The sequence below is a fragment of the Aspergillus udagawae genome (genome assembly GCF_001078395.1).
Source record: "Aspergillus udagawae IFM 46973 DNA, scaffold_5, whole genome shotgun sequence".
Classification (NCBI taxonomy): domain Eukaryota; kingdom Fungi; phylum Ascomycota; class Eurotiomycetes; order Eurotiales; family Aspergillaceae; genus Aspergillus; species Aspergillus udagawae.
This window is the reverse complement of record NW_025091268.1, coordinates 73467-97682: the sequence shown is the minus strand read 5'-3', so window position 1 is coordinate 97682 and position 24216 is coordinate 73467. Positions and strand designations below refer to the sequence as shown.

The 24216-nt window shown below is 49.4% G+C and overlaps 6 protein-coding genes across 6 annotated transcripts; 4 read left to right on the top strand and 2 right to left on the bottom strand.

Annotated features, from left to right (window-relative positions):
* Nucleotides 1–474: 474 nt before the first annotated feature.
* Aud_006845 (uncharacterized protein) lies at nt 475–1972 on the bottom strand (the record flags this gene model as incomplete). The annotated part of the gene is made up of 6 exons (XM_043291742.1): nt 475–684; nt 735–946; nt 1122–1215; nt 1280–1386; nt 1443–1653; nt 1766–1972. The coding sequence occupies 6 exons, from the start codon at nt 1970–1972 to the stop codon at nt 475–477; spliced, it is 1041 nt and encodes a 346-aa protein (XP_043147677.1).
* Nucleotides 1973–11350: 9378 nt separating this feature from the next.
* Nucleotides 11351–12913, top strand: fmpR (Zn(II)2Cys6 domain-containing transcription factor fsqA; the record flags this gene model as incomplete). The annotated part of the gene is made up of 1 exon (XM_043291741.1): nt 11351–12913. The coding sequence occupies one exon, from the start codon at nt 11351–11353 to the stop codon at nt 12911–12913; it is 1563 nt and encodes a 520-aa protein (XP_043147676.1).
* A 205-nt stretch (nt 12914–13118) lies between these two features.
* On the bottom strand, nt 13119–14680 carry fmpA (fructosyl amino acid oxidase fsqB; the record flags this gene model as incomplete). The annotated part of the gene is made up of 2 exons (XM_043291740.1): nt 13119–14563; nt 14632–14680. The coding sequence occupies 2 exons, from the start codon at nt 14678–14680 to the stop codon at nt 13119–13121; spliced, it is 1494 nt and encodes a 497-aa protein (XP_043147675.1).
* A 577-nt stretch (nt 14681–15257) lies between these two features.
* Nucleotides 15258–16463, top strand: fmpB (N-methyltransferase fsqC; the record flags this gene model as incomplete). Its single annotated transcript, XM_043291739.1, has 2 exons — nt 15258–15613; nt 15683–16463. The coding sequence occupies 2 exons, from the start codon at nt 15258–15260 to the stop codon at nt 16461–16463; spliced, it is 1137 nt and encodes a 378-aa protein (XP_043147674.1).
* Nucleotides 16464–17202: 739 nt separating this feature from the next.
* On the top strand, nt 17203–19243 carry fmpC (ATP-grasp enzyme fsqD; the record flags this gene model as incomplete). Its single annotated transcript, XM_043291738.1, has 2 exons — nt 17203–17248; nt 17298–19243. 2 exons carry the CDS (start codon nt 17203–17205, stop codon nt 19241–19243), a joined length of 1992 nt encoding a protein of 663 aa, XP_043147673.1.
* A 741-nt stretch (nt 19244–19984) lies between these two features.
* Nucleotides 19985–24056, top strand: fmpD (ABC-type transporter fsqE; the record flags this gene model as incomplete). The annotated part of the gene is made up of 5 exons (XM_043291737.1): nt 19985–20179; nt 20244–21345; nt 21396–22239; nt 22302–23645; nt 23708–24056. The coding sequence occupies 5 exons, from the start codon at nt 19985–19987 to the stop codon at nt 24054–24056; spliced, it is 3834 nt and encodes a 1277-aa protein (XP_043147672.1).
* Between the last annotated feature and the right edge of the window lie 160 nt (nt 24057–24216).

Sequence of the window (24216 nt, the reverse complement as noted above, 5' to 3'; positions counted from 1 at the left end):
ATTCTAAGACCTCTCAACCAGTAACAATGCAAAATCGTTTACACCCACCCCTCCGTATAAGCTGATGTGGTGCTTATGCACCACATGGTCATGGCTCCTATAACTCATTTTCGCACAGATGATAATCACATTCAATCTTCTCTGGCTGTAGAATTCTATTTGCAGAGGGCTGCAATACCAAGAACTTTGTTAATCACAGAGTCCACATTAAATTCCCCGAGCGGGTTTCCCTCATTCTCCCGGTCTCTGGAACGACGAACACGTAAAAGCATGGAGAAAGGTAGTGTATGCCGTGCACGCGCGAGGTTGTTACAATTCTGCTCAATTGTTTGCCCCCCGGTCGTGCCGCGGATGAGACGTCGTTGCAGCGAGAAGCCGGTCATGGTATCTTGTCCTCAAGCCCTGTGCCGCTGACGGATAATGTTCCAATCCCATGGCTATGCCACAAAGTCAAATTCAATCCGTCGTAGCTGACTACGTGAAGGCGACGAAGAATGCGATATAGTGTCGAAATACACATGGCAACCAGTTATCTCCCAGACCAATTTTTGCAGGACACATGTAACCGAAGATTAGACAAGTAAGGTGGAAGCATTGAAAACTGAGGACTTTGAACGTGAGTGGCTTGTTCTTGACAACGTCGGTAGAACCATACACAACAATGTGTTCGACGGCCGGAATGCCCTGTTTCAACACATCATTTTCATGTGCTGCCTGCACAGCTTCGTCAATACCTGTCCGGACTCTTTCAACGTATTCTGAATACTCTCCACCACAGCCTTGACACTTTCGTGCTCTTGCAGCTTCTTGTCATACGCCTCCGCGAAGGGCCTTGTTCGCAGCTCGCCGTCTAACCTCTCGACTTCTTTCTGTAACTCCTCCTCTTTCTCCGTAATGTGGCCTCTGTTTTCTTCCAGTTGCTGACGGGCCTTTCTGAGCTTTTCTTCTATCTCTTTGGGAGCTTTGTGATTCCGGCGATTTTTTCACTCAGTTCCCTTTCCTCATCTTTTAGCAGTGCCTGGATAGCCTCGTAGTGTTCACCCTTTATGGTATGGTCCAGGAAATCAGTGTCTGCGAAGGTCCTCTCCAATCTTATCGAGTTCTATCTCGCTTCAGCCAACCCTCGGATTTAAACACCCTCTCCGGTGCATGATCAACTGCTTTCATTGCGCGGATTAATTCTAGCTCAGCATCTGCAGCCGTTGTCAACCTGTTCTATGTGGGGAGGCCGTTAGCAATTGTTCACTCTTGGACGGGAAGGCTTCGACTGCTGTCTTACCAAGAAGGCGATCTCAAGGAGTTGTCCCCAGTACCATGGCTTCTCCCATTCGCGCCATGCATTCTGCCTGCGCCTCTCGACCTCCTCCGATTGGCGTTTTTTCTCTGCTGTCAATGGACCACGGTGAGCGCTAGTACCACTGGGGAGAGAGATATCAACTTACCCTCCCAACACGCCCAACTCCCGTCCGCCTCTTGTTTGCTCCTCAATTTATCACCGAATGATTTTTCTTTCTCGTCTTCCAACCTCTTCTTTTCCTTTAAATCATTCTGTCTCTGGCGCTCTGCTTCTTCCCTGCGCCTGTACTGAAGCTCTTTCTCGCGTATTTTATCCATAAACTTTCGCTCGGTCTCCTCTTCTCCGATTGCAAATTTCTTGATTGGTTCTCGTTTGTGTCCTTCTCTTTCTGGGCTGCGATGACTGCGTTGTTTCCAACCTTTTTCTTTCCTTATTATCTTCCTCGATTCTTGTCAGTCGAGTCCGTACTTCTTCCTCGACTTTTTGTTTAAGAAGGTTCAGTTCCTCTTCCATTGCGCGCAACTCGGATGTTTTCTTGTCAACCTGGCACTGGAGATCCTTCTCAATGTCCTGGATTGCTTTTGCTGCCTGCTTTCCAATGGCAGCAATAACTTGATCGATCCCCTCAATGATCGCTCCGATCAGATCGGGACGGATCTCTGCTTCGAATTCCATGAAAACCGTGTCAATGATTTGGAATCTGGAACATTCACCTTCGCCTTCAGGTGAAGGAGTATATGCTCAGTAAACTGAACTGAAATATCGGCGTCCAAGCGTTTCTCCTGCAGATGGGCGTCGATGAAGATACTCAGGTCAAAGGCCTGGAAGCTGATTCTGCCATCCACAAAAATATTTTGCTTCACCTGTCATTTCGATGTCCATAATCGCCCGCTTCGCCCCAGTCGTGGCTGACCGAACCTCAAGACCGCCGATGCTTAAGTTATCGATGCCTCCCTTGATTCTGACCCCATCTTCACAGATTTAGCCATCGAATTCTCCCTTCTTGACAAAGAAGTTCATCATGCCTCTGACATGTATGCCCCTTTCATAGCGGACATCAAATACCACTCCACCAGTGGACATGTAGAATTTAGCCTGACGGAAGACAAGACAGTTCTCTTCATTCAAACTCTGCAGCTCCACAATGTCCGCCATATAAGGAGCTGTAGGGGAACCTCGTGGAACGCAGGGTCATCGAAAAGTAGTATCTCCAAAATCACGTTGCCCCTGTCACCAAAAGGGCCCCGTTCTCGCAAGACATGTCCCATAAGTAACTGATGAGAGTTGTTATCGTCCCTCCAGACACATGAAACTTTGATTTAGTACTAAATCCTGGAAAACATTTCTCAATGCCGACAGTCTGGAGTAATTTCAAGCGGAGAGTATTCTTCGCATCCAATTGAAAGAAGCCCTTCCTTTCGAGAAAATCCACGGCCGCCGTCTCAGATACTCCAAGCATCCACTTTGGTGGCTGCTGATGGTGCTATAGCTCTCAGGAGGTGGCAGTGAAGTGATAAGCGAGGAGGACACGGTAAACAGGCTTCTACTTGTTATATGGCACGGCCGTCGCGGGGCGGAAAGAATGAATACTATTGGTATCTCTCCCATCACGCCTTACTGTAGCATGTAGTGAGCCCATGGGCCCTCGATGGGAAATGAGACACATATTCATTCCCACATTCAACACTCCAATAACATATGACCACTCTTGGATATTCTATTTTCAAGATTTCTTCGACGATATTATGGCAATCCGAATCGGTTGGGAGAGTCTGCATACGTTCGGGCTTAAGCAAAGATGCGTTAATGACCGAGAAGTATGAATACTCCGCTCTCCATTAGTGGTGAACCCTGATCAGCTCGTCGACAGCTTGTAAGGTAGGAGAGCCTCCCCTCTTGTTGCGAAATGTTGACCGTATGCAAAGAGCTTGACTTAGAATCTGGATCCTCTATATCTCAGTGACGGGAATCTGCATGGTGGAATGCGTGAAGAAGGAGCGGGGCTTGGGATTACAACAGCGTAGCTACCAGACCAAGTTTAGTATTGGACAAACTCGAAGGGAGTTTGGTATTAAACCCATTGTCACTGGGCAGTGAGGCAGGAAGTTTGGCATCTAGACTAGCCTAGAGCAACAGCTTGAGCAGGGCCATCTAAGCCATCTTTAGACTTCAACCTCAGTGCCAACCATTGCAAGGTTATAGGTATGAGGGTCATGATGGAGGTTAAGTTTCATAGCCATCTGCACCAAACAGTCCTCTAATAGCTAGAAATGCTAATCACTAATGTCAGTAGCACTGGTATAGTGATATAGAAGTAGGAGGAACCCAACCTACGGAATATCAAGGTTGAGCTGGGCATGAAGCACAATCCTTTAAAAAAGCTATTATTAGCTATAGTGCATCCATATCAATGCCTAAGACTGCATATTTACTAACTTGCCTACTGATAGAAAGGCAGGGGCAAACAACATTTTGATTACCATGGCCAGTAGCAACTTGCATCGAACAACATTACAAATACTATCTGGAGTGTTCCAATACTACCTATACTCTTACTAGAATAAGGGTATGTGCGGTATGGAAATCACAGACTTGAAAGTATTAATATATAACTCTAGTTACACATTAGAAGTGGCTTATAGGGGGATTAGGCTTAATACTTTAGGTGTATAAGGCCTGGGACTAATAGAGTTATTTTAAAGGTATCTTTAATCTGGCTAATAAGAGCTCAAGATCATGGGTCTTCCTCTGCATCTGTTATAGATCTTTAGAATTAATGTAGAATCTATCAGGGTCATAGTAGAGTAATTCAGTGCAGTACATTAGTTCTATAACTCTCTGACCTGGCCCTGTAGGTTAGCCACAGAGTTAGACTTAGCTAAGACTTTAATGCCAGTCTCCAGAGATGTGATGTCCCAGGCTAGAGGCTGTGTTACAGATGAGAGGACTGAACTAGGCTCAGCAAAGATGGATGAGCTTATCAGCAGGGATAAAGGCATCTAGTCTAATAAGAGGTTGCTATCCAGGGAGCCACTCCCAAATCCCTAAAACTTGTTATTATTACTTAGTGGTAATTATAGGAATCATTTATGCTAGACTACAAGCCTGGGACAACCACTAGCACTATAGCAGGTGGAATAATATCAGATTAGCCGATATTGGGACGCAATAGATATAGATACACCTTAGAGCCACCTTCTCTGATAGTAAGGTGTCACCTGGTCACATCAGATCTTCCATCATCAGCATTCAGTACAGGCCACAGCTGGTCTGTAGTATCTAATGAGACAGTTCCCCTGCTGTCCACGCTGCATAAGGATAAGAGTTCAGGACTAATATGATCGAAGGGACTAATACTAAGCAGGTAAGGCTGCTAATAGTTAATATTTAGATAAAGCAAGGTCCAATAACGTAATCGGTAAGCGAGCCGCCACTGCAACCGAGCCGCCACCCAAGATTGGCCGGAGCCGAAATCAAAGCTATTTTCACCCCCTAAAACATGATTATATTTCTAAAACTAGTTATTCTTGCGCTGCGGACATTGCAATCACTTATGGCCTAGAATATGGCAGTCACTGCAGCGCGGGGGGGCCCGTTGAGGGCATTATTCTGCATCTACTACCTACTCTGCAGGTATAGATCGGATAGCTTCATCAGCCTGATTCCTGCACTAAATGAACTCCTGCCCCTTCTGGATAGAGAATCCCTCTGTAGCTTCTATCTGCCTCCTAGATTGCTTCCTCTTTTGAAGCTGCTTCTCATGTGCAGCATGTAGATCCTGGTTTTCCTTTGCAAGAAGGATAGTGTTATTCATTGCTATCTCACACCCCTTGATAATCTGATCTAGCGCAGCCTTAGTAGGGGTAGGAGGACTATATATACACTCCCTAAGTAGCTTCTTAAGCGTGCTTTCCTGCTTTTTTAGCTGCTTAAGATTGTAAGGTGTTTTTGGGATGGAATCAGTTAATTAGCTGCCTGGTGGTGTAGGGGTTCTAAGCTGGATATTAAGCTGACTGAGCACCCGATCTGGATTCAGTGGTATTAATCCAGTTGCTGAGAAGCCGCTTTTGATATTATCTGATGAAAAGATTGCTGTATGAGCCTGTGGATAGGCCTCAAGGAAGTCAAGCTTATTAATATGGTTGAAACCAAGTTGCATCTTGTCCTTAATTAAGCGGCCATACGCACGCTTTAGCAGAGAGAAACAGCCAACATTAAGAGGCTGCAGGAGATGTGATGAATGCGCAGGCATGCAGAGTGGAATAATACTATTCTCAGTGCAGATTTAATTAAACTAAGGTGTTAGATGGCTCCTATGGCCATCAAGAATCAACAGTCAATATCTACCAGTCATACGACCGGTAGTGGCAGGAATAAAGATGTTTTGAAGCCATCATAATCTAATCTAATTAGTTGTCCATCTATTCTCACTAACCTCAATCCGCCAGTCTGCTGGTAAGGCTGTATCTTGATACCAGCCCTCAATATGGACCTTTCCCTTAAAGATAATGCATGGCGGAAGCACCTATCTAGTAGAGTTAATATACTCTATAGATGTAACCCATTCGCGATTCCCTGGCTGGATAAGAAAGGGCTAACTAAGCATCTCAGCTCTTGTCACTACCTTAGCAGTAGCTACTAAGCCCATTGCAAAGCCAGTTTCATTAAAGTTGTATATATCTTCTATTGCTATCCCATGTTGCATTATAGTGATCTGGACATGATTAAACCATTCCTGGATAATCTTTGGGTCTTTGCATTTAGCACGCTGATAATTGTAGCGCCTAGAGAACCGAGTTTTGATCTTATCATGCTGATTAATGAAGTTATATACCTATTTCTCTCTAACAGTCTGTATAGGAGTTGAACCACGCTGCGCGAGCAGGATATTCGCCATTTCTTGTACATGGGATGGTTGGGGGGCCGCTCCTTGTTGATCCATAGATAGAATCCATCTAATAAGTGATTCCTCTTCATTCTGAGTCATTTTATGGCCATTTGCGCGTGCTTCATTGCGGTATTTGCTGCCCTTTAACTGATTGCGTAGAGTTGAATGAGGGACATTGAATATCTGCGTAGCCCTGTTAACTGTAGATATTTCCTTCTTTTTTAGTGCTGATATTGCAAGTAGGATCCTGCCTTCCTGCTCTGCTGAATTCCTTGCAATTGTACGCATTTTTGGTGGCATAGTAGATGTTTGGATAGCTTTGAATTCGAACACGTTGGAATTGGATGGGAAAGTGGCGGCTCGGTTGCAGTGGCGGCTCGCTTACCGATTACGTTAAGACTTTTTAAAGGATGCTAAGTAAGCACCCCAGATTGGATGACCATAACTTGTGAAATCGCGCTATTCAAGGAGCATCTCCATAGTCATCGCCCTTGGCTAGAGTGCGCAATGACCTCTATAGTGCGCCTCTTTGGATCCTCAGTGTTGGAAGGCATTCTTTGTAGGCCCTTCGACCTTACTGCAAGTAAGCACTAACAGGGGCTGGGTGGTTTCATCCACAACCATGGCAGCCCTGCAGCCGCATGCTTGGACCAATGGTCATTGTCCAGCTGGTCCAGCGAAGAATAGCACGAGCCCCATCGCTTAGCTACTGCAGGCGGTTTTCATTAAAACTGTCAGCGTGGTAGATATAACTACGTAGTCGTCAATTATCATATTGGATGATGTAACTATCTGTTAAGACCAGCTATCCAAATGAGATAAATCTTGCAGGACTTGAAAGAAAGGGCGAGGATCATTATTGCAAGTCATATTCCATATCATCGACGCAAGACCAGACAGAACAGAAAGAAAATTGCAAACAAAAACCAATTACCAATTGTTACAGACTGGCTAAGTTGAAACTTCAATATTAGGAAGTGCTCAGATTTTATAGCTAGTGGCTGTAAGATAAACTGGCCGTGCATGAGGAATGGAATGTACAGAGTAGAGAAAAGAATATTATGAGAGGAAGAGAAAATAAAGAAAATGTCTCAGATGGCTGATAATACGTAGCTGGCTTAAAATCCATACTGGTCAGAGAGGTCTTTGCATGCGGATCACGGACGACTGAGCGGGTTGATCTTTCCCGATCCAGAGCAGCAATATCCGGTCCTATCCATATTTCTTGGAGGGGAAAAAAAGTCACGGCTCTTCAAGCCATATTACCCCAGGTAATATCCGAAGTACGTCCTCTTGCGCTAGTGCCAGACGCTTACCCCTAAGACCAATGAGCCGTTATTATTTGCTAACGAAGATGTTGGTAAATCCACTTTAGGCCTCCCACCACACATCCTTCTAGGTAAGACCTACTTCCGGACTATCCGCCCAGCAGACAGTTAACTCCCATCTCTTTGTCCTGGTTGCCAATCTCATCTGTGTCTTTGACATTGATGTCCAGGAGCTAGCCTCTATGGCATAGTGGAGAACATGAGAACATGATCTCCGTCCAGCCTTCCACTGGCCCTCCATGTGGAGTTCATCAGCAACTAGCGCATTTTTGGGGCTCGGCTTTGTCCGGAGTTTCCGTCTTGAATCTTAATCTGTATCTAACGAAATACAATCCACCTGTCTACTGTCTCAAATGGCAGGGTATTTCTTTCTCATGGTAGACCCTCACCAACTGATTCGGTCCTGGCGGAGTGATCAGGCTCGGTGGATTGGTTCGGAGGAGAAGCATGGTCAAGGAACCCCCACCTAGAGCAGCATGGGTCCAGCCAATGAAGAACCCCTTTAATAAAATACCAAATACTTCGAGCAAAAGAAGCAAATGATGAACCTTGATCTGGGAGGCGTAACTCCTCTTGAGCCTAGTTTATCATATACCAAAAGAATGAGACTCTAATTGGTAGGCGCGTGCGACCGCCGCAGCGCCATTGTGAATCCTGGACTCCAAGGCTGATCAACGGCTGATCGGCAGTCCTTTGGCAATGGTAGTAGCCTGAAAGCAGTATGATGATCAATGGATATCGTTCCACCTTGTAAATAGAGTAACTGTTGACAGCTATCTCTCCACTGCGAATCTAGGATCCATGGGTTCCTTCCAATATGGTGATTAAAAGAAGATTTAAAAGCTGATATCGCTCAAAGGATCTGCAGTCACATCTAGCCATTGAATCCTTAGATTGCGGTATTGATCCCTGTGGGAACCAGTCGGATAGACACCGTCAGGGGCGGACTCCGCTGCTCCAACACGTTTACCATGATTGATTGATTCATCTAAAGAGGTTACCGCGCAATCAAATGGCTTAGGAAGCGGCGACTCTGCTGCTTTTGGTTAGCCGTTTCTATCTCACCTTCTGCTTTTCCCCTGCAATAGCCAAAGGTGGAGACTATGAGTGGTGCCATGCCATGGAGCCTTTCACTGAAGAGGCCCATGCTACTGATCATTAAGGCACTCTAAGCACAGCACACACAGCAAAAAGACCTTGTCACTAACACACAGTACCTCAACTTATTTAGAGGACTACATGACATCTGCTCTGCATGCGGATGCCATTCTAATTTAATGACACTTCGCAATGCAGAGAAATAACCAGCATGTACTTGCGCATTGGCCCTAGGAAGAGATGGGGAATTATTGGGTTTGTACAAGCATGTAACCCTTCTGACTAGGCAGAATTTTGGAATCTCAATCTCCATTTGGACCGCCGGCCTTGGACGCCCAGCCGCCGTACCTTGCACTGGCTGTGATGGTTCCAAGGTAATCTTACGGGGAAGGCCGAGGAAGCATAAATCTTCCTCCACACAGTCACTCTCGCTAAACGACGAGTGTGTATTGTGGAGGGGTTCGGGCCGACCCAGCCCCGAGGCTAGGACCAAAACTCGTCCTTTTCATCTCCTTGCGGATGTAAACTTCATCATCATGGAAGTTGGAATATTTCTAAAATGATTTTTAATGAATGACAATAGAGCCGGGACTGGTGGCAGGGTGATTACAGTCTAAGGTTCTCCATCCAAAGTCTCACCATCTCACCACCCAGGATTGGTATTAAAGGACGGCATAGACTCATGTTGACAGACAGGCCAACATCTGAAAACGGCTGGCTGTAACGGTCGCTAACGTTCTACCCTAACAGGTTGGGATCCCGCTCTGCCTTGTTATTAACTGATTAGAAAGGAAGGTGACATTAACATCTATCTGTTTAGCCGCTTGGCTGCTATTTCCCTTTCCTTCTGTCCTTCACCTTCTATCCTTGTTCATCATAATCCAATAATGCTCCCGCTGAACCCAACCCTGATCATGACGGCGGGGGCACCATCTTCAACTAGGGCAAAATTGCCCGAGCGCCAAGCAAATCGGCGAAAGTAGAGATGGGGCCAGGAAAACACATTCAGTTTTCTGATATGACATGTGGGAACCTAGGTAAGCAATTTAAGGAGCCAGGTATTACCTTTGTCAGATATCCAACCGACCGGGGTCGCATGACAACTAATTTCCCACCCAACCAAGCCGTCAAACAGCAGCGGACTTGAATCTTGAAGCAAATATTAAGAAGTTTACCTGAAATATAACATCATACTTGTCTGTGGTGCATTTATAATTCTCTTCATTTTATCAACTCATTTGACGTTCTGGCATCCTCATTGCTTGAGACATGGACACCTAGATATTCCAATAGGGTTGTTACTCCTCACCTTATTATTACTACTTGACTATCGTCCTCACTACTTAACTTGAAATATGGGCCAGGGGTAACGAAGCTACACTCTAAATTATCGTTTTTATGAACCTGCTATTATTCTTATTCCCTAATGTGCCGCTATCTTGTAGTTGCGGCTCAAAATATGGCCCAGGCTTGACTAAATTATTATTCTGCATTAGATTTTTGTGAAGTGACCTACTATTATGTTTATCTCTTAATGTGCAATCATCCTCTTGTCATTACCGCATCTAAGCGTAAGTGTGCTGTATATAAAGTCAGAACTTGTTTTAAGACATTATTTGGTTCGCTCTTATCTGTATAAATCATCATGTGCATATCAGCCTCAAAATTATCCTTTACCTATCCTACCATGCCAGCCGGATGGATTATTATACCGGCAAGCATACGCTCAGTGCCATTATGGGGCCACTAGTATGGAAACCATGCTGCGTCATTGGCGGACCCAGCATCAATGGTCCCAGTAGAAGGGCTGTGATTAGACGGCTATTGAATTACAGCAATTCTACCTGCAGGACGGCTGCGGACCTGAAGACATGGAGCTTTCGCTTGCTCGCCAGCCTTTCATAAGCAGATCACATGAAGACAAGCTAGGGACTAACTAATTCATCTATTTTAGCAGCACAGAAATTTGTAGGAGAGAGTGGGCAGGAAGACAAATCAAAGTCAAGTAACAGGCAAGGCCCACAGGATGCTCGGTTACATTTCTGTCACATAAATTTACATATGTTGGAGTATTTAGGTAGATGATCTAGGCTAGTAAAACTTTAGTTAGAATGCTTAAAAGATTATATCTAGTAAGATGCAGCTGGCCTATCGCTGAATTTGGTATCAGGTGCGATGCCATCGGGTAGGCTAGCGAGCGGATGAGGCCACCTGCCGTATCATCGCGCAAGTAAGTGCGCGTCAAAGAAGGTCAGCAATCGCCGTAGTCGCAGCCTCAGATTACAGGTCACCTTAACCTTTCCGAAAGGTGATCTAGCCTGTAGTCACTCGCACTCTTGGACGCGCAATCTTACTCAGCAAAAGTATTATCACCGACTGCCGGTCCAACCACAGAGAAGAAGGCACGACTACTCAGAGTAGTTTGCGGGTCTGATTGCTCCTACCCTTGCAGGCTCCCGGCGTTTAAACAACATGATGGGCTTGCTCTTACTGGTGTTCTGCATGGGTTGGGGCTTGTTCCGACGTAGACCACCATTCTCCGAGGGCACCGAGGAGTACGCCATCATATCCCATTTGTCGCCATTATTGGCGAGCACCTCAGACCTGCTATTTCACAATTTTGGCCCCCAAAGCAGCTCAAACTTTTAAGCGCTCGCAGCCCCCTGGTAAATCCTGCAGCAGAGTACAACTTGATATTTATGTAACGTTCTGAAAGCACCCTCGCAAACCCTGCGGATTATGGACGACAAGCACGGTCGACACGGTGCTTGTGACCGATGCCGTGGCCAAAAGCTGCGATGCGTGGGTGCAGGCAAGCCAATCTTAAATTCCAGTAGTCGCCTCCTACGCAATGAGATACCATGTGATAGGTGCAGGAGGGCGAAAGTTGAATGTTATAGCGTTAGGCCTGCCCCGCGGAGAGCTGTGTCGAGCGTCAAGGAGCAGATGATTGCCACACAGCCAGCGTCGGAAAGGTCTTCGTTGGCCTATCACCACAGTGGCCCGGTCTTTTCTCCTCCTAACAGTCTAGTCACCGCTGCCCCAAAGCTACACCAAAACAGCCTATCGTTCAGCCATCAGCGAAGCGATTCAGTCGCCGCACACGGTGGTCTGCAGACTAGACGACCGTCCCACGATACTGATTCACTATGTGAAATGCCGAGCATGTCCCACGAATGGATGACATATCTTCATGACCATAAGATGGACGGACATGGTTTGGGTATGGAGACGCCTCCCTTGATCGAATCGGATCTCAGCTTGGGCCGGGATCCAGCGATGGACAACATGCATGAGCATAGCATGATGATCGAGCTGATACACCAAGACCATCAGGAGGAATGGAACTCCGGTCCACCTGAGCTGGAGGCGTACACAGACCCAATCGTGCCTCCGAACCCGGCTCCGTTGAAAGCCCGAAAGCTGACCAGCCCGGACTGCGACGACTACCCCTATGGCCAAACCAGGCGATCATCACCCATATCGACGCAACCCGCCGAGTCAGCGAGATCTTGCATACAAGAGCTCGCCCAATTCAACGAGATGTTACTGCGCGACAAATGCAGCCTTGAAGATGCGTCGACGCGGAGAGGGTACAAAGACAGTTGGCTCTCCATTGGGCGGACACTGCATCACTGTCAGGAATTCTTTTCGATCCTCAAGCGTATCAAATATTCACGCCCTGATTCGCACTTGAGGGCAGACCGGGCGAGGCCACAGTGGTCGGTCCTGCCGGAGGGCAGCAGGTTGGCTGACGGCGCGCCGACGGACTCTCAGGCACGACGAAGCCTGGGAAGTGGCGCAACGCCCTGCTCCTCGTCCTCGGCCAGATCCTCTTCGACATCGTCGACAACGCCGACCTCGTATCTCGAGTTGTCGACTTTGTTGTCGATTCTCTTCTGCTACACCTATATTCTCCAAGCATATGAAGACATATTTACATCGATCCTCCACGCGGTCACCCGACCTACTCCGACTATACCGCCCACATTAAGCGGGCTCCGCATCGACGGGTTCCAGCTTGATGGCCACCACACGCTTCAGCTGGAATGTCTCATGCATGTGAGCTACAACCTTCTCGAGAAGGTTGAGAACATATTGTTCGGGTCGGCAGAATACGAGGAACTGTCAAATCCAGTGAAATGTGGCATGCTTGGAGACAAACTGTCTGCTGGTTTGATTGACGCGCTATTCGAGCAGAATGAAACAAACAGCCCTTTGCACGGCCAGGGAAAGAGAGAGGTGGCTGCCAAAAGATTGATTCGGGAGATTCAAGCTGCACTCAAACAGCTTGATCTTTGAATGATGCACCGTATACACACGACGGGTTGATGCTGAAAAGGGGAATAATAGAGGGTGGGGAGAAGGGAATCTTGGGGATTGTACATAAGAGGTTCTAAAGAGCGATAGATATCCAATCTCTTATCACGTACAGGCGGATAGCAGAATCGTTCCTGCCGTAGAAACTCAATGACTCGTTTTAATTTTTGTTTTCTTTTCCTCGAGTCTAGTCGTCCTGTAGTAGTTCCACCGGGAACCTCCAGAGTTCAGATAGCTCCTCCAGCGAGGGCTCAACCCCTGCTGGCAGTGATACCGAGCTGTTACCGCGGTTGCGCAGAACGAGAGCGAGAATCTTTTCTCCAATGATGGGAAGGAATTTGAAGGCATGATCGCAACCACCAGTCGCAACGAACAAGGTCTTGCCATACGAAGGATGGTAGTCTACGACAAAGTCGAGAGCCGGGGTATCATTATACCAGCACTTGCGAACCCGGGTGAAGGGCCGGTTCGCAATGTTGTTCAACAGAATGTCAGACTGGTCGAGGCCCAGCGTGTCAACTCCCTGGAGCCCAGTAGGGCCGAGCAGTTCCAGTAGGAAAAGGCGATAATCTGCCAACGCCCTCTGCGCGGCTGGATTCTCGTAGTCATCCACGTCGCCAAGCGCGGAAACCTTGACTTCTCCGCCAAACCCAAATCTGGGATCGCTCCAATATTTCTGCTGAGCCTCCCATCCGTCTGGTCGAGTCGGTACTTGAATGCTCGCTTCGCGCAGCACGTCGACAATCCCGCTATAAGAGAAGTGCCCAAACTTCAGACAATTGTCGTGATCCGGGCCGACGGCGAACACGCCACGGTGACAGTTAACGAGGATGGGCCATTGTCTGCGGCGGAGCTCGTGGGCCTCCTCTTCGGTGAGCTGGATGTAGGCCACAAACTCGCTATAAACGTCGCAAAGCTTGGGGATGCCGAGAATGTGCGATGACCGTGCACCCGCAGCGATTACCGTCAGCTCGGCGGTCAAAACTTTCCCATCGACGAATTTCACTCCCTTCACTTCTTCTTGGTCGTCACTGTAAACCAGGCTCTCTACCTGACCAACTACACACTCCACACGACCAAGGCGGATAACCTCCTGGCGCAACCACTCAATACTGGCCCCTGCATCGGCCCACCCGCAGTCATTCGAGATGTATCCTCTCAGATCTCGGGCCATCGGATCTTTATTCACGGGAAGATAGGGCGGCTGACTGGGAGTGTTACCCAGCAAAGCTCGGACTTCGTCTAGCGAGTCAAGCACTTGGACCGCGTCTCGGCCACCAGGCGTCAACTCACAGCTGATGGCATACGCTTTCTTGATATAATTCACCGTTTCTAGCTCTTTTGGCGGTGTCGTCAGTGACGAGCCTTCCCCGGAGAAAAGCAGTCTCTGGTTTACGTATCGGTTGTTCTCGCCGAATTTCCCCCGCCAACGCTTCATAGCCTCTAGGGCAAGGGAAGCGTATGGACCATGCGGATAGTCACGCCGGATGACGCGACTAGTATCTGCATTTGCGGCCGCCGGGTTGTGGACCGAGCCTGTGGCGTTGGGTGGCTCGAAGTTCCATCGATCCACGAGGATGATCTTCTTGTCGGCAAATTGCTCGTCCAAGCTTAGGGCATAGGCCAGGGAGACTATTTGACGGTTAGGGAAGACTCTCTGGGTCGAAAGACAAAACCAGGTGGGTGGGGAATCATCATACGGCCAAAAACACCCGACCCCACAATGATGAAAGAGTTAGGGATAGACATGTTTCTTGCTGTGTTGTCGTCAATTCTGCTCTGATTTGAAACCTGACACGTATTCCTCGAACCATTTTCAAGCACTTTATAGGGTTGATCTCAAATGAAAAGAGAAAACCGGGCTCCGATCAGGCAACCTTCTTGCCGGGCGATCCTTTATCCCAGTCAGCCATAAATCGGCCACCACCGGACCCTGCAGATGTCGGACTCCTGGGACCGAAATCCAAAGACCGAACGCCTCAAGTTCGTGCTAGCGAGGCCCCGAATGCTACGGGAAGCTTTACGGTGTTCGATCTTGAAACATAGTAGACAATCCATGTTCCGTCCATACACTTCGAGGGCGAGTAACGGGTTTGTGGACTAGGCAGATACGGGTGCAATTCAATTACTAGACTGCATAAGGAATTATAAGCCCGACTGCTTACCAGTATGGTTGTTGGTAGACCGAAGAAGGCGTGATCTCCGGCAGGGAATAAATGCCGAGTGTTCCTCCAGACGGACCTCTACCAAAACTGTGTCTCCTGATCGGTAGGCTTTTTGCGTCCTTCAGCACGGTCATACCAATCGATCTCTCACTTTGACAACTATGTCGAGCAACGTCCAAGACATGCGTGGATGGCCATCGTCATTTGCAAACGCGGCTTACCAACCAGATACTTCTTCGCGCCGAGTACGCTATGGTGCACTACAAGTACATAACCTTCGTCGCCAGGCTGCTGCCAGCAGTCTAGTGCCTTCCATTATCCAGGGGCTCAGGGCTGAAGACCGAGAGTTGCCATCTCTCTTGCTCTGGAACGATCAGGGCTTGTCGCTATTCAATGCAGTCCTTGACTCTGCCGAATACTACCTTGCCAACAAAGAGTGGGCCTTGTTACGCAATGCAGTTCATAATATCGTAGCTTCAATCTCATCTGGGGACCGACTGGTAGAGTTGGGTGCAGGGTAAGTGACGAGACCTTTTCGTCTTCATCGCGAGTTGGTAATTCTTTTGCTCATCGAGTATCTGTGAAGGAACATGAAAAAGACAGCTCTGATACTACGTATCCTGCAGTCTCAGAGGAAGTACATTCACTACATCGCCTGCGATGTGGACCGCGCAGCCCTCCAAAGAGGCCTCCGCAATCTTCAAGCAATCTTCCCCGCCTCGTCGAGCATCAGAATCCAAGGTCTTGTCGCCACGTATGAAGAGTGCGCTGCCTGGCTGCAGCGCAACCCAGGAAGTGGACACACATCGTTGATGTGGCTGGGAAATAGCTTGGCCAACTTCCCCCCGCCAGAGGCCTCCGAATATATTCGGAGCTTTCTCAGCACCGGTGCCTCCATGATTATTGCCTTGGACGGTTGTCAAGACCACGAGCAGATTGCACGCGCGTATGAGGGCCCGTCGAATCAGAAATTTGTTCTGAATGGGCTGCAGCATGCAAACGATGTGCTCGACACGGATGCGTTCGATGTGAGCAATTGGAGTTTTCTCGGTCGGTGGAACCCCGAGCTATGGATGCATGAGAGCTTCTACGCGGCAGAGCGAGACTTGACCCTCAAGATCGGTAGGGAGACCTTTGTGTTCCGGAAAGGGGAAACGATTCGCTCCATTCGAAGTGGCAAGTGGCCAAAACCAAAGGTGGTGGACATCTGCAGAGAGGCTGGAGGGGACGTTGTTGACTGGTGGATGAATCCCGATGAGTCTTACGGCAAGTCTGCTACTCTTATGGGCTACCTGACGCATGCGCTAATTGATTCTTTCTCTCGACTAGGCGTTTACTTGCTGCGGAAATCGAGCGAGTACGAATAAGTTCTCGTGGCTTTGCTTGCAGGATGATTTTTCGGGTCTATGATTATAAAGGAGAGATCTCCAGTGAATTTTACTAACATTGTATATATAATATACCATAGTAGAGAAATCATGGTATGATGGAGTCCAAAAAGAGGCGACCTAAGTCCGATATCAACTGCTGAGATCAGCGTGAGGGGAGCAACATAACCGTATACTGCCTAAGCAAGGTGAACTAACTAATCGCTGACTTGTCGAGTACTCAACAACCTGCGCAGATATCTAAAGTGTATTACGAAACTCAAGTAGGTCGAAATCGTGCGCACTATCAGCGTTGGTTGCATATGGCGGCATAACTGTCCGCTGTAGCCCTTAGCCCCGGCGGCCTATATTTCGGACCGCATACTCGGGCTTGGCATTGTCGATTTTCGGTCGAGCTGGAGCTCCGAAGACTCCACTTCGGTGTGATACATGACGGATTATGAACTGAAACACCTGCAAGAGTTCTGTGCCGGACGTTGAAGGTCAGACGATGCGAGAAATGTAGCTTTTCTTCCTCATCCAAGGACAACCGAAGGATAGTCAGGGCCCGAGAGCTTCCGCCGGTCCTAGGCGATGATAATGCGGTCATCTGCGGGTTTGATGCGGCGATAAGAAACGTCGTCATCTTTTTTTTTTAATCTCCGCGAGCGACGTGAGTGTATTTGTTTAGCTTCGGATTCGATAGACACAGAGGAAAGTGGAAGGGTATTATTTCGCCATGGCAACGCAGGAAAGACTTCAAGTCAGGTCAAAGAACAACGAGGGTAAGCAGGGTATCATTGACTAGAATCTTTTCCCGCTAAAGAGAAACAGGCCTATTCCGGGAGTACTCGTTCATCCTAAGTTCTCCCCCCACGGAGTCCTCCTGGCAATCACTCGACTTTTTGTTCTGGGAAGAGCCTGGCTATCACGGGCCTGACCTGCTGAATGCGCCGGACGACATTCGAATTTTTCAACTCGACCAGGATGATGCGTCCAAGGAGATCACACCAGCCTCTCTTGGCTCGCCAAAAGCATTTGGGTTCTTGTTGCAAATTCTTCGCGCGTCGGCTTCAGGGGCTAAGTGCGCAGTAAAACTGATTGTGCCCTTGCACAGTGGGTTTATCGTTCGCTCAGACATCATTCCTCTGCGACTTCGAGACTCTGAATATGTCGAGTCGGCACTTTCTTTTGCCTTGCCGCTGCAGACTTACAGTGGCAAGAAGATTGCCATTTCCAGTCGCTTGGACCTTACGACATACTTTGCGCCCGCCACAGCCGGTCTGATTCTCCGTCAAGGCTCTACGCATGTTTCAGATGCCGGACATCAAGCGCTATTTCGAAATGTCGAGTCAGACCTTGAAAACCGACTCTCGTTTCCGTGGATACAGCCAGGAACCCCACGACGCAGGACGCTTGCATTAGTGGACGCAAATAGCTCACATCCCGAGGACGGACTTGGCTTTTACCGTGCCGCTAGAGAGCTTGGAATCAACGTGGTCGTGCTGGAGAATTCAGGACACTGGCTGGAAGACCCTGCCCAGGCACAATGGCGCGAGGCTTTCATTCCCACCCGATTGACGAATCCTCCCGAGGAAGACGTTGGCGACCACATCCTTGCGTCTCTCAGGGCCTATGGCAAGCCGGTGGATGGGATTGTCACCTTTGCGGACTCGTTCTGGTACTACATTGCTCAAATCGCCCACGAGATCGGAGTTGATACTGCGCCACCTGATTCAATGCGCATCGCCACGAACAAGTTCCTGACGAGTAAATATGTCGGCCACGAAGCCTATCTGGCGTCTAATGTTGATGAGGCGCTGAAAATAGCAGAGGAGGTTGAGCTCCCATATCCTCTCATTGTCAAGCCTTGCGATGGCTGGAGCTCAGAAGGAGTGTCCCGAGTCGAGTCCCCCGATGCGTTCCCAGCAGCCATAAAGTCGATCGATACGTCGCGTCATGGGACCGAGTTTGTGATGGAGCCATACTGCGACGGGCCGGAAGTGGATGTCAACCTTGTCTTATTGGACGGTCAAGTCCTTTTCGCTGAGATATGCGATGACCTACCCAAGTCCGCGGACGTCAATGGGCCCACGGTGGGATCACTGACCAATTTCCACGAGCTGAATAGCGTGTACCCTTCCGCGCTGCCGTCTCAGGAGTTGGATCTGCTCATCAATAGCTTTGTTGGCACGCTCCTGAGCCTCGGGATTAGGAATGGTGTTATGCATCTGGAAGGGCGAGTTGAGAACTCCTCGATGGAATACCGGGAGCAGAACGGGATGATGGACCTACAGCCGCGCGCTCCCCAAGCGACTCGGCCAGAACCATCGGCCTGGCTCATTGAAATCAACCCCCGCCCTCTTGGCATGACCGGCTCGCATATCATCGAATCTACTTACGGCATTGACTACTGGGGGTTGGCTGTGGTCCTGGGGGTTGGTGATAAGGACAGGGCGCGTGCATTATCTAAGCCGTACCGGTGTGGCCCACAGTATACCTGTATCATGGTTTTCATTCCAGCAGACTTCCCACCCTCGAGCCAGGGCATCTTTGATACGGACGACATCTGCGCCGACTTGCTCGCCCGAAGACCCGACTTGGCCAAACACATCAGTCGATGTGCCACTTTGGTGAAGCGAGGCCAGAAGGTTGCTCACCCAACCACGGGCCGTCATACCTTTTTGGCCTACTTCAACGTCTTTTCAAGGGCTGGTCGACAGGAAGCCTTGGATTTGGCGCGGCAGGTCCGGGAAGAGGTCCGCTATTCCTTTCTCTAAGCAGACAACACGCGTCTGGGGAGGGAAGGAGTCTCCCAGAATTGGTGGTGGTTAGGACTTTTGCTACGCAAGACTCATGTCCGTCTAACAGCCGTTGTAGACGCGATGATAAGTGCCCAACGTCACTGCTTGATGGGAGAAGAGCGCATTAAATGAAGATCATTGATGTTGATAGAAGGAAATCTTAAGAGAAAGTCGCACTAGCTATTATACAGAGCTTGATAGCCTGTAGCCACCGGTTCCGCCCACTTCATACTCTCATCAGTAGACCAACTGTACTCGAATACTAGGAATCACTGGCCACCGACATGTTGAATGGCATGGCATGGTACGAGGCGAGAAAGTACAGAGTAAGATCTGTTCCGGAAGATAGAAAGAGAAATAGGAAAAGGGCCAAAGAGAAAAAAAAAGAAAAAGAAAAAGAGAAATTCCTGAGGTGCCATGCAACGGCCGATCCTGTCATGCCACCACCTCGAATGCACAAGAACGAACAATAGTCGACACCGTCGGGGCTCCGATGCTCGAATGGTATTCGGTCCGGATTGGAGTCGCTGGCACCGGCACTAATGGTAACCCCTGCAAAGACCCCTGCAAGCTAAATCACACCAATATCCTGGTCGTTTGTCCCAACACATCCTATTTCGTCCCTAGACTCCCCCCGCCTCTCGCTTCTAACTGCATTCATGCCGGGTCTCATTGTCGATTCAATATTCTTGCCGAGCGAGAACGACGCCGCCGCAAATGGTCTCACAGCAGGACGATGCCCGCCTGGACGAGCGGCAGCGAGCGATCCTTGACCGCCAGCTGAATGGTCTTGGTGGAGAGGCGGAACAACGCAAGAATGTCTTTGCGTACGCGACGGTTTCGGATAGAATTATCTTGTCTGTTAGCTCGATATGTGCTGTCCTTGCGGGCGCCTTGAATCCGCTCGTTCCGGTCAGTTCATGATGGAGAGTTTCATAATTTGCGCCCCCATGCAGTAACTGAATTCATGCGGCAGGTTATCTACGGTCTTCTCGTCAGCGTCTACGATGGGTTCGCCGCAGGAACCGTTCCCGCTTCCGAACTGCGCTCCAAAACCGCCACGTTTAGTCTGTACTATGTCTATCTCAGCATCGGCCTTTTTGTCCTCACCTACGTCGCGACGGTGGGGTTCTATTACACAGGAGAACGCATTGCCCGGGCCCTACGGACCACATACCTCGCCGCCATCTTGCGCCAGAATATGGCTTTCTTTGATCTCCTGGGCCCCGGCGAGATAACGAGTCGCATCATGTCGGATATGGGAACAGTCCAGGAAGCGGTCACGAGCAAGCTGGCGGTGATGCTGACCGCTATCGCAACGTTCTGCGCTGCGTTCGTCGTGGCCTTCATCATGTATTGGAAGACCGCGTTGATCATCAGCCCTTTCTTTGTCATCATGATCGTGACGGAGACGTTGGGTGGGGCGTATATGGTGAAGCATCACAAGCGGGCGATGGACCTGTATACTCAGGCTGCCGGGATTGCCGAGGAGGCCATCGCCGCGATCAAACATGTCACCGCGTTCGGAATCCAAACCCTCCTCTCCCAGCGTTATTTGACCGTGCTAGAGCAGGCCGCCAAGGCAGACCGAAAGGCAGAAAACATGGTGGCAGGGATGATTGCTTGGATGAATGCCATGCCGAATCTGATCTACGCTCTTGCTTTCTGGGCTGGCTCGATCTATCTGACCCGAGGCCAGATGTCCGTTGCTGAAGTAAGCGCGACGACATTGGCCGTAACGATCGGGTCCTTTGCCATTATTAGAATTGCCCCTTCCGCGCAGGCCTTGCTCTCTGGTATTGCAATCACGGGGGAAATTCTGAAGTCAATCGCGAGGCGGTCCCCGCAAGATCCACTGAGGAAGGAAGGCGAAGAGCCTTCTACCGTAGTGGGTGACATTGTCTTGGACCGCGTCGGCCTCGTCTATCCCTCCCGTGATGACGTTGATATCCTCAATGATGTGTCTCTGAGGTGTGCTGCAATGAAGAAGACAGCCATTGTAGGCTCGTCAGGGAGTGGGAAAAGCAGTATTCTGGGACTGGTGGAACGCTTTTACGAACCGACCAGTGGAGCAGTCTGTAAGTAGCCCCCAGTTCCGTCGGAGCCGCCTTTTTCTCACTTCAGCCAGTGCTGGATGGACGTGATATTCAGTCTCTCAACCTTCGCTGGCTGCGACGCCAGATCTCCCTCGTGGATCAAATGCCGGTTCTTTTTAACGCCACAATCTTGGAAAATATTCTCTACGGGTGTTCTGACATTGTCGGTCAGTTGTCGGAGTCCGAAAAGCATGAAAAGGTTTTTCAAGCATCCAAAAAGGCCAACGCCCACGACTTCATCAGCGCTTTGCCAGACGGCTACCACACTCACGTGGGAGAAAAGGGACTTCAGCTTTCCGGAGGGCAGAGACAGCGGGTAGCAATAGCCCGTGCCCTAATCAGAGATCCTAAAATTCTTCTTCTCGATGAGGCAACCTCTGCTCTCGATTCCAAGTCCGAGGCAATGGTCCAGAAAGCTTTGGATGCGGCAGCCGAGCATCGGACGACCATCATAGTTGCCCACCGGCTATCGACGATTCAGAACGCGGATCACATTATCGTGCTTGACCAAGGAAAGGTGGTGGAAGAGGGTACACACCATGCGCTCATTGCGCGGAACGGGGTTTATGCCGCCTTGGTACAGAAGCAGCAGATTGGAGATACTAATGACCACAAGACACCGGACGGCACACGCTTGTCCATTGATGATGATGATTCCCCCTATGGTGGCAATACTGAATATGTCGATGAGAAAGACATACGGACGGAAGAGGTTGCCCTATCATCGGCCGCTCAAGAGGAGGGAACACAGAGGGAATCACATAAACTGAGTCCACTGCAAACCATCTCATTCATCGCACGTCTCAGCAAGAGAGATTGGAAGGTTCTGCTCTTTGGGCTCGCAAATGCAATACTTGCGGGCTTAACCATACCAGTGTGAGTTTCTGTTTAGATTTCCCATTTACTATCACTGAGACCAACCTTGTTGCTCCCCGCAGGCAATCGGTATTCTTTGCGAAGATCCTGACAGTGATCGGCTTCGCCCCTCCACAGTATTCACAACTCCGATCCGAAGTCGATTTCTGGTCTGGACTCTATGTCATGCTGACCGGTACCACCTTTCTCTTTTGGATGGGCGTCGAGATTACTTTATCGTACGCAACCCAAAAACTGGCCCGGCGAGTTCGCGAGGTGTGCTTTCGGTCTATCTTGGTGCAGGATATGGCTTTTTTCGACGTGCCGGGCAACTCGCCCAGCGCGCTTTCCAGCGTTCTTTCAAAGAGCACCAACGATCTTGCAGGTATGGGGGGACCGGTCCTGGGCGGGATTCTGACTTTCATCTCGACGATCATTGCAGGCATTGTCCTCGCTTTGGCTATCGGGTGGAAGCTGGCTCTTGTCTGCACTGCAACCATTCCTATCGTGGTGGCTTGTGGCTGGCTGCGCTTGCAAGTTCTATCAACATTCGACAGCAAGGTCCGGCAGAGTGGGATAGAATCGGCAGCATACGCAGGAGAGTTGGTTCGTACGGTGCGAACTGTTGCGTCGCTGGGGCTCGAGGAGCATGCTCTGGCCCGCTATGACGGTATTTTGGCAAAACAAGCCGCGAAATCCCTTCGCTCCATTTTGTTGGCCTCCGCCCTGTATGCCGCATCTGCGTCGATTGTGTATCTTTGCGCAGCCCTTGCCTTTTGGTATGGTGGCACGCTAATCGCAAGCCACGAGTACTCGACGTTCCAGGTTTATATCTGCTTTGTCAGTCTGATCTCCGGCTCGCAAATCGCCGGGTCTATTTTCACGTATGCCCCTGATGCAAGTAAGGCCATGCATGCAAGCCGAGAGATTCAGGATATTATGAACCTCAAGCCCACAATCAATAACATCGTCCCGACCAAGCCACCGCCCACCCAGGCAGCCACAGAGAAGAATCAAACCCAGCAGAATTTTAGCGCTTGTCGGGTGGAATTCGAGCATGTCTCATTCACCTACCCATCCCGACCAACGAGACGTGCCCTGGAAGATCTCCACATCACAGTGGAGCCCGGTCAAACGCTGGCCCTGGTCGGCCAAAGTGGAAGTGGAAAGAGTACATGTGTTTCACTCCTCGAGCGTTTCTACGATCCAGACCAGGGCCGGATCCTCATCGACGGGCAAGATATCAAACTGCGGGATGTGGACGAGTACCGTCTCGATATCTCGCTCGTGAGCCAGGAAACTATTATATTCTCCGGCACAATCAGAGATAATATCGCCGTTAGTCTGGCAGGGCAGGAAGTTCCCGATGACGAGATTCTGGAGGCTTGTAAACAAGCGAATATTCTTGAATTTGTGCAGTCCCTTCCGTAAGTAATCCCCTGAAATCCTTCAAGTAATCTCTTTCCACATGAACTCATCGCATCAAAAGGGATGGACTATCCACCTTGGTCGGCACGGGGGGTAGCATGCTGAGTGGAGGCCAGAAGCAACGCATCGCCATTGCGCGAGCTTTTCTTCGAAAACCCAAGATCCTGCTGCTTGACGAGGCCACGTCGGCACTCGACAGCCAGTCGGAGGCTATTGTCCAAGAAGCCATGGATGCCATCAGAAAGGATCGAACTACAATCATGGTGGCGCATCGCCTGAGTACCGTCAAGAATGCGGATGTGATTTGCGTGTTGCAGGATGGCAAGTTATTGGAGATTGGAACCCACGAACAGCTTATGGGGGAGCGGGGGAAGTACTGGGAAATGGTTGCTATGCAGAGTCTGCACTGATTGACAGGACAGGCGTGGATAACCACTGTATCATTCCTCACTTCCTATCTAAATAAAGTCATATCATCGGCCGACAGGGGCTCGGAGGAGATCTATAGAGCAGCAGGATATATTTCGTTCTACTATTTTTGATCTCGCAGTGATCCATAGCGGTGCTCAA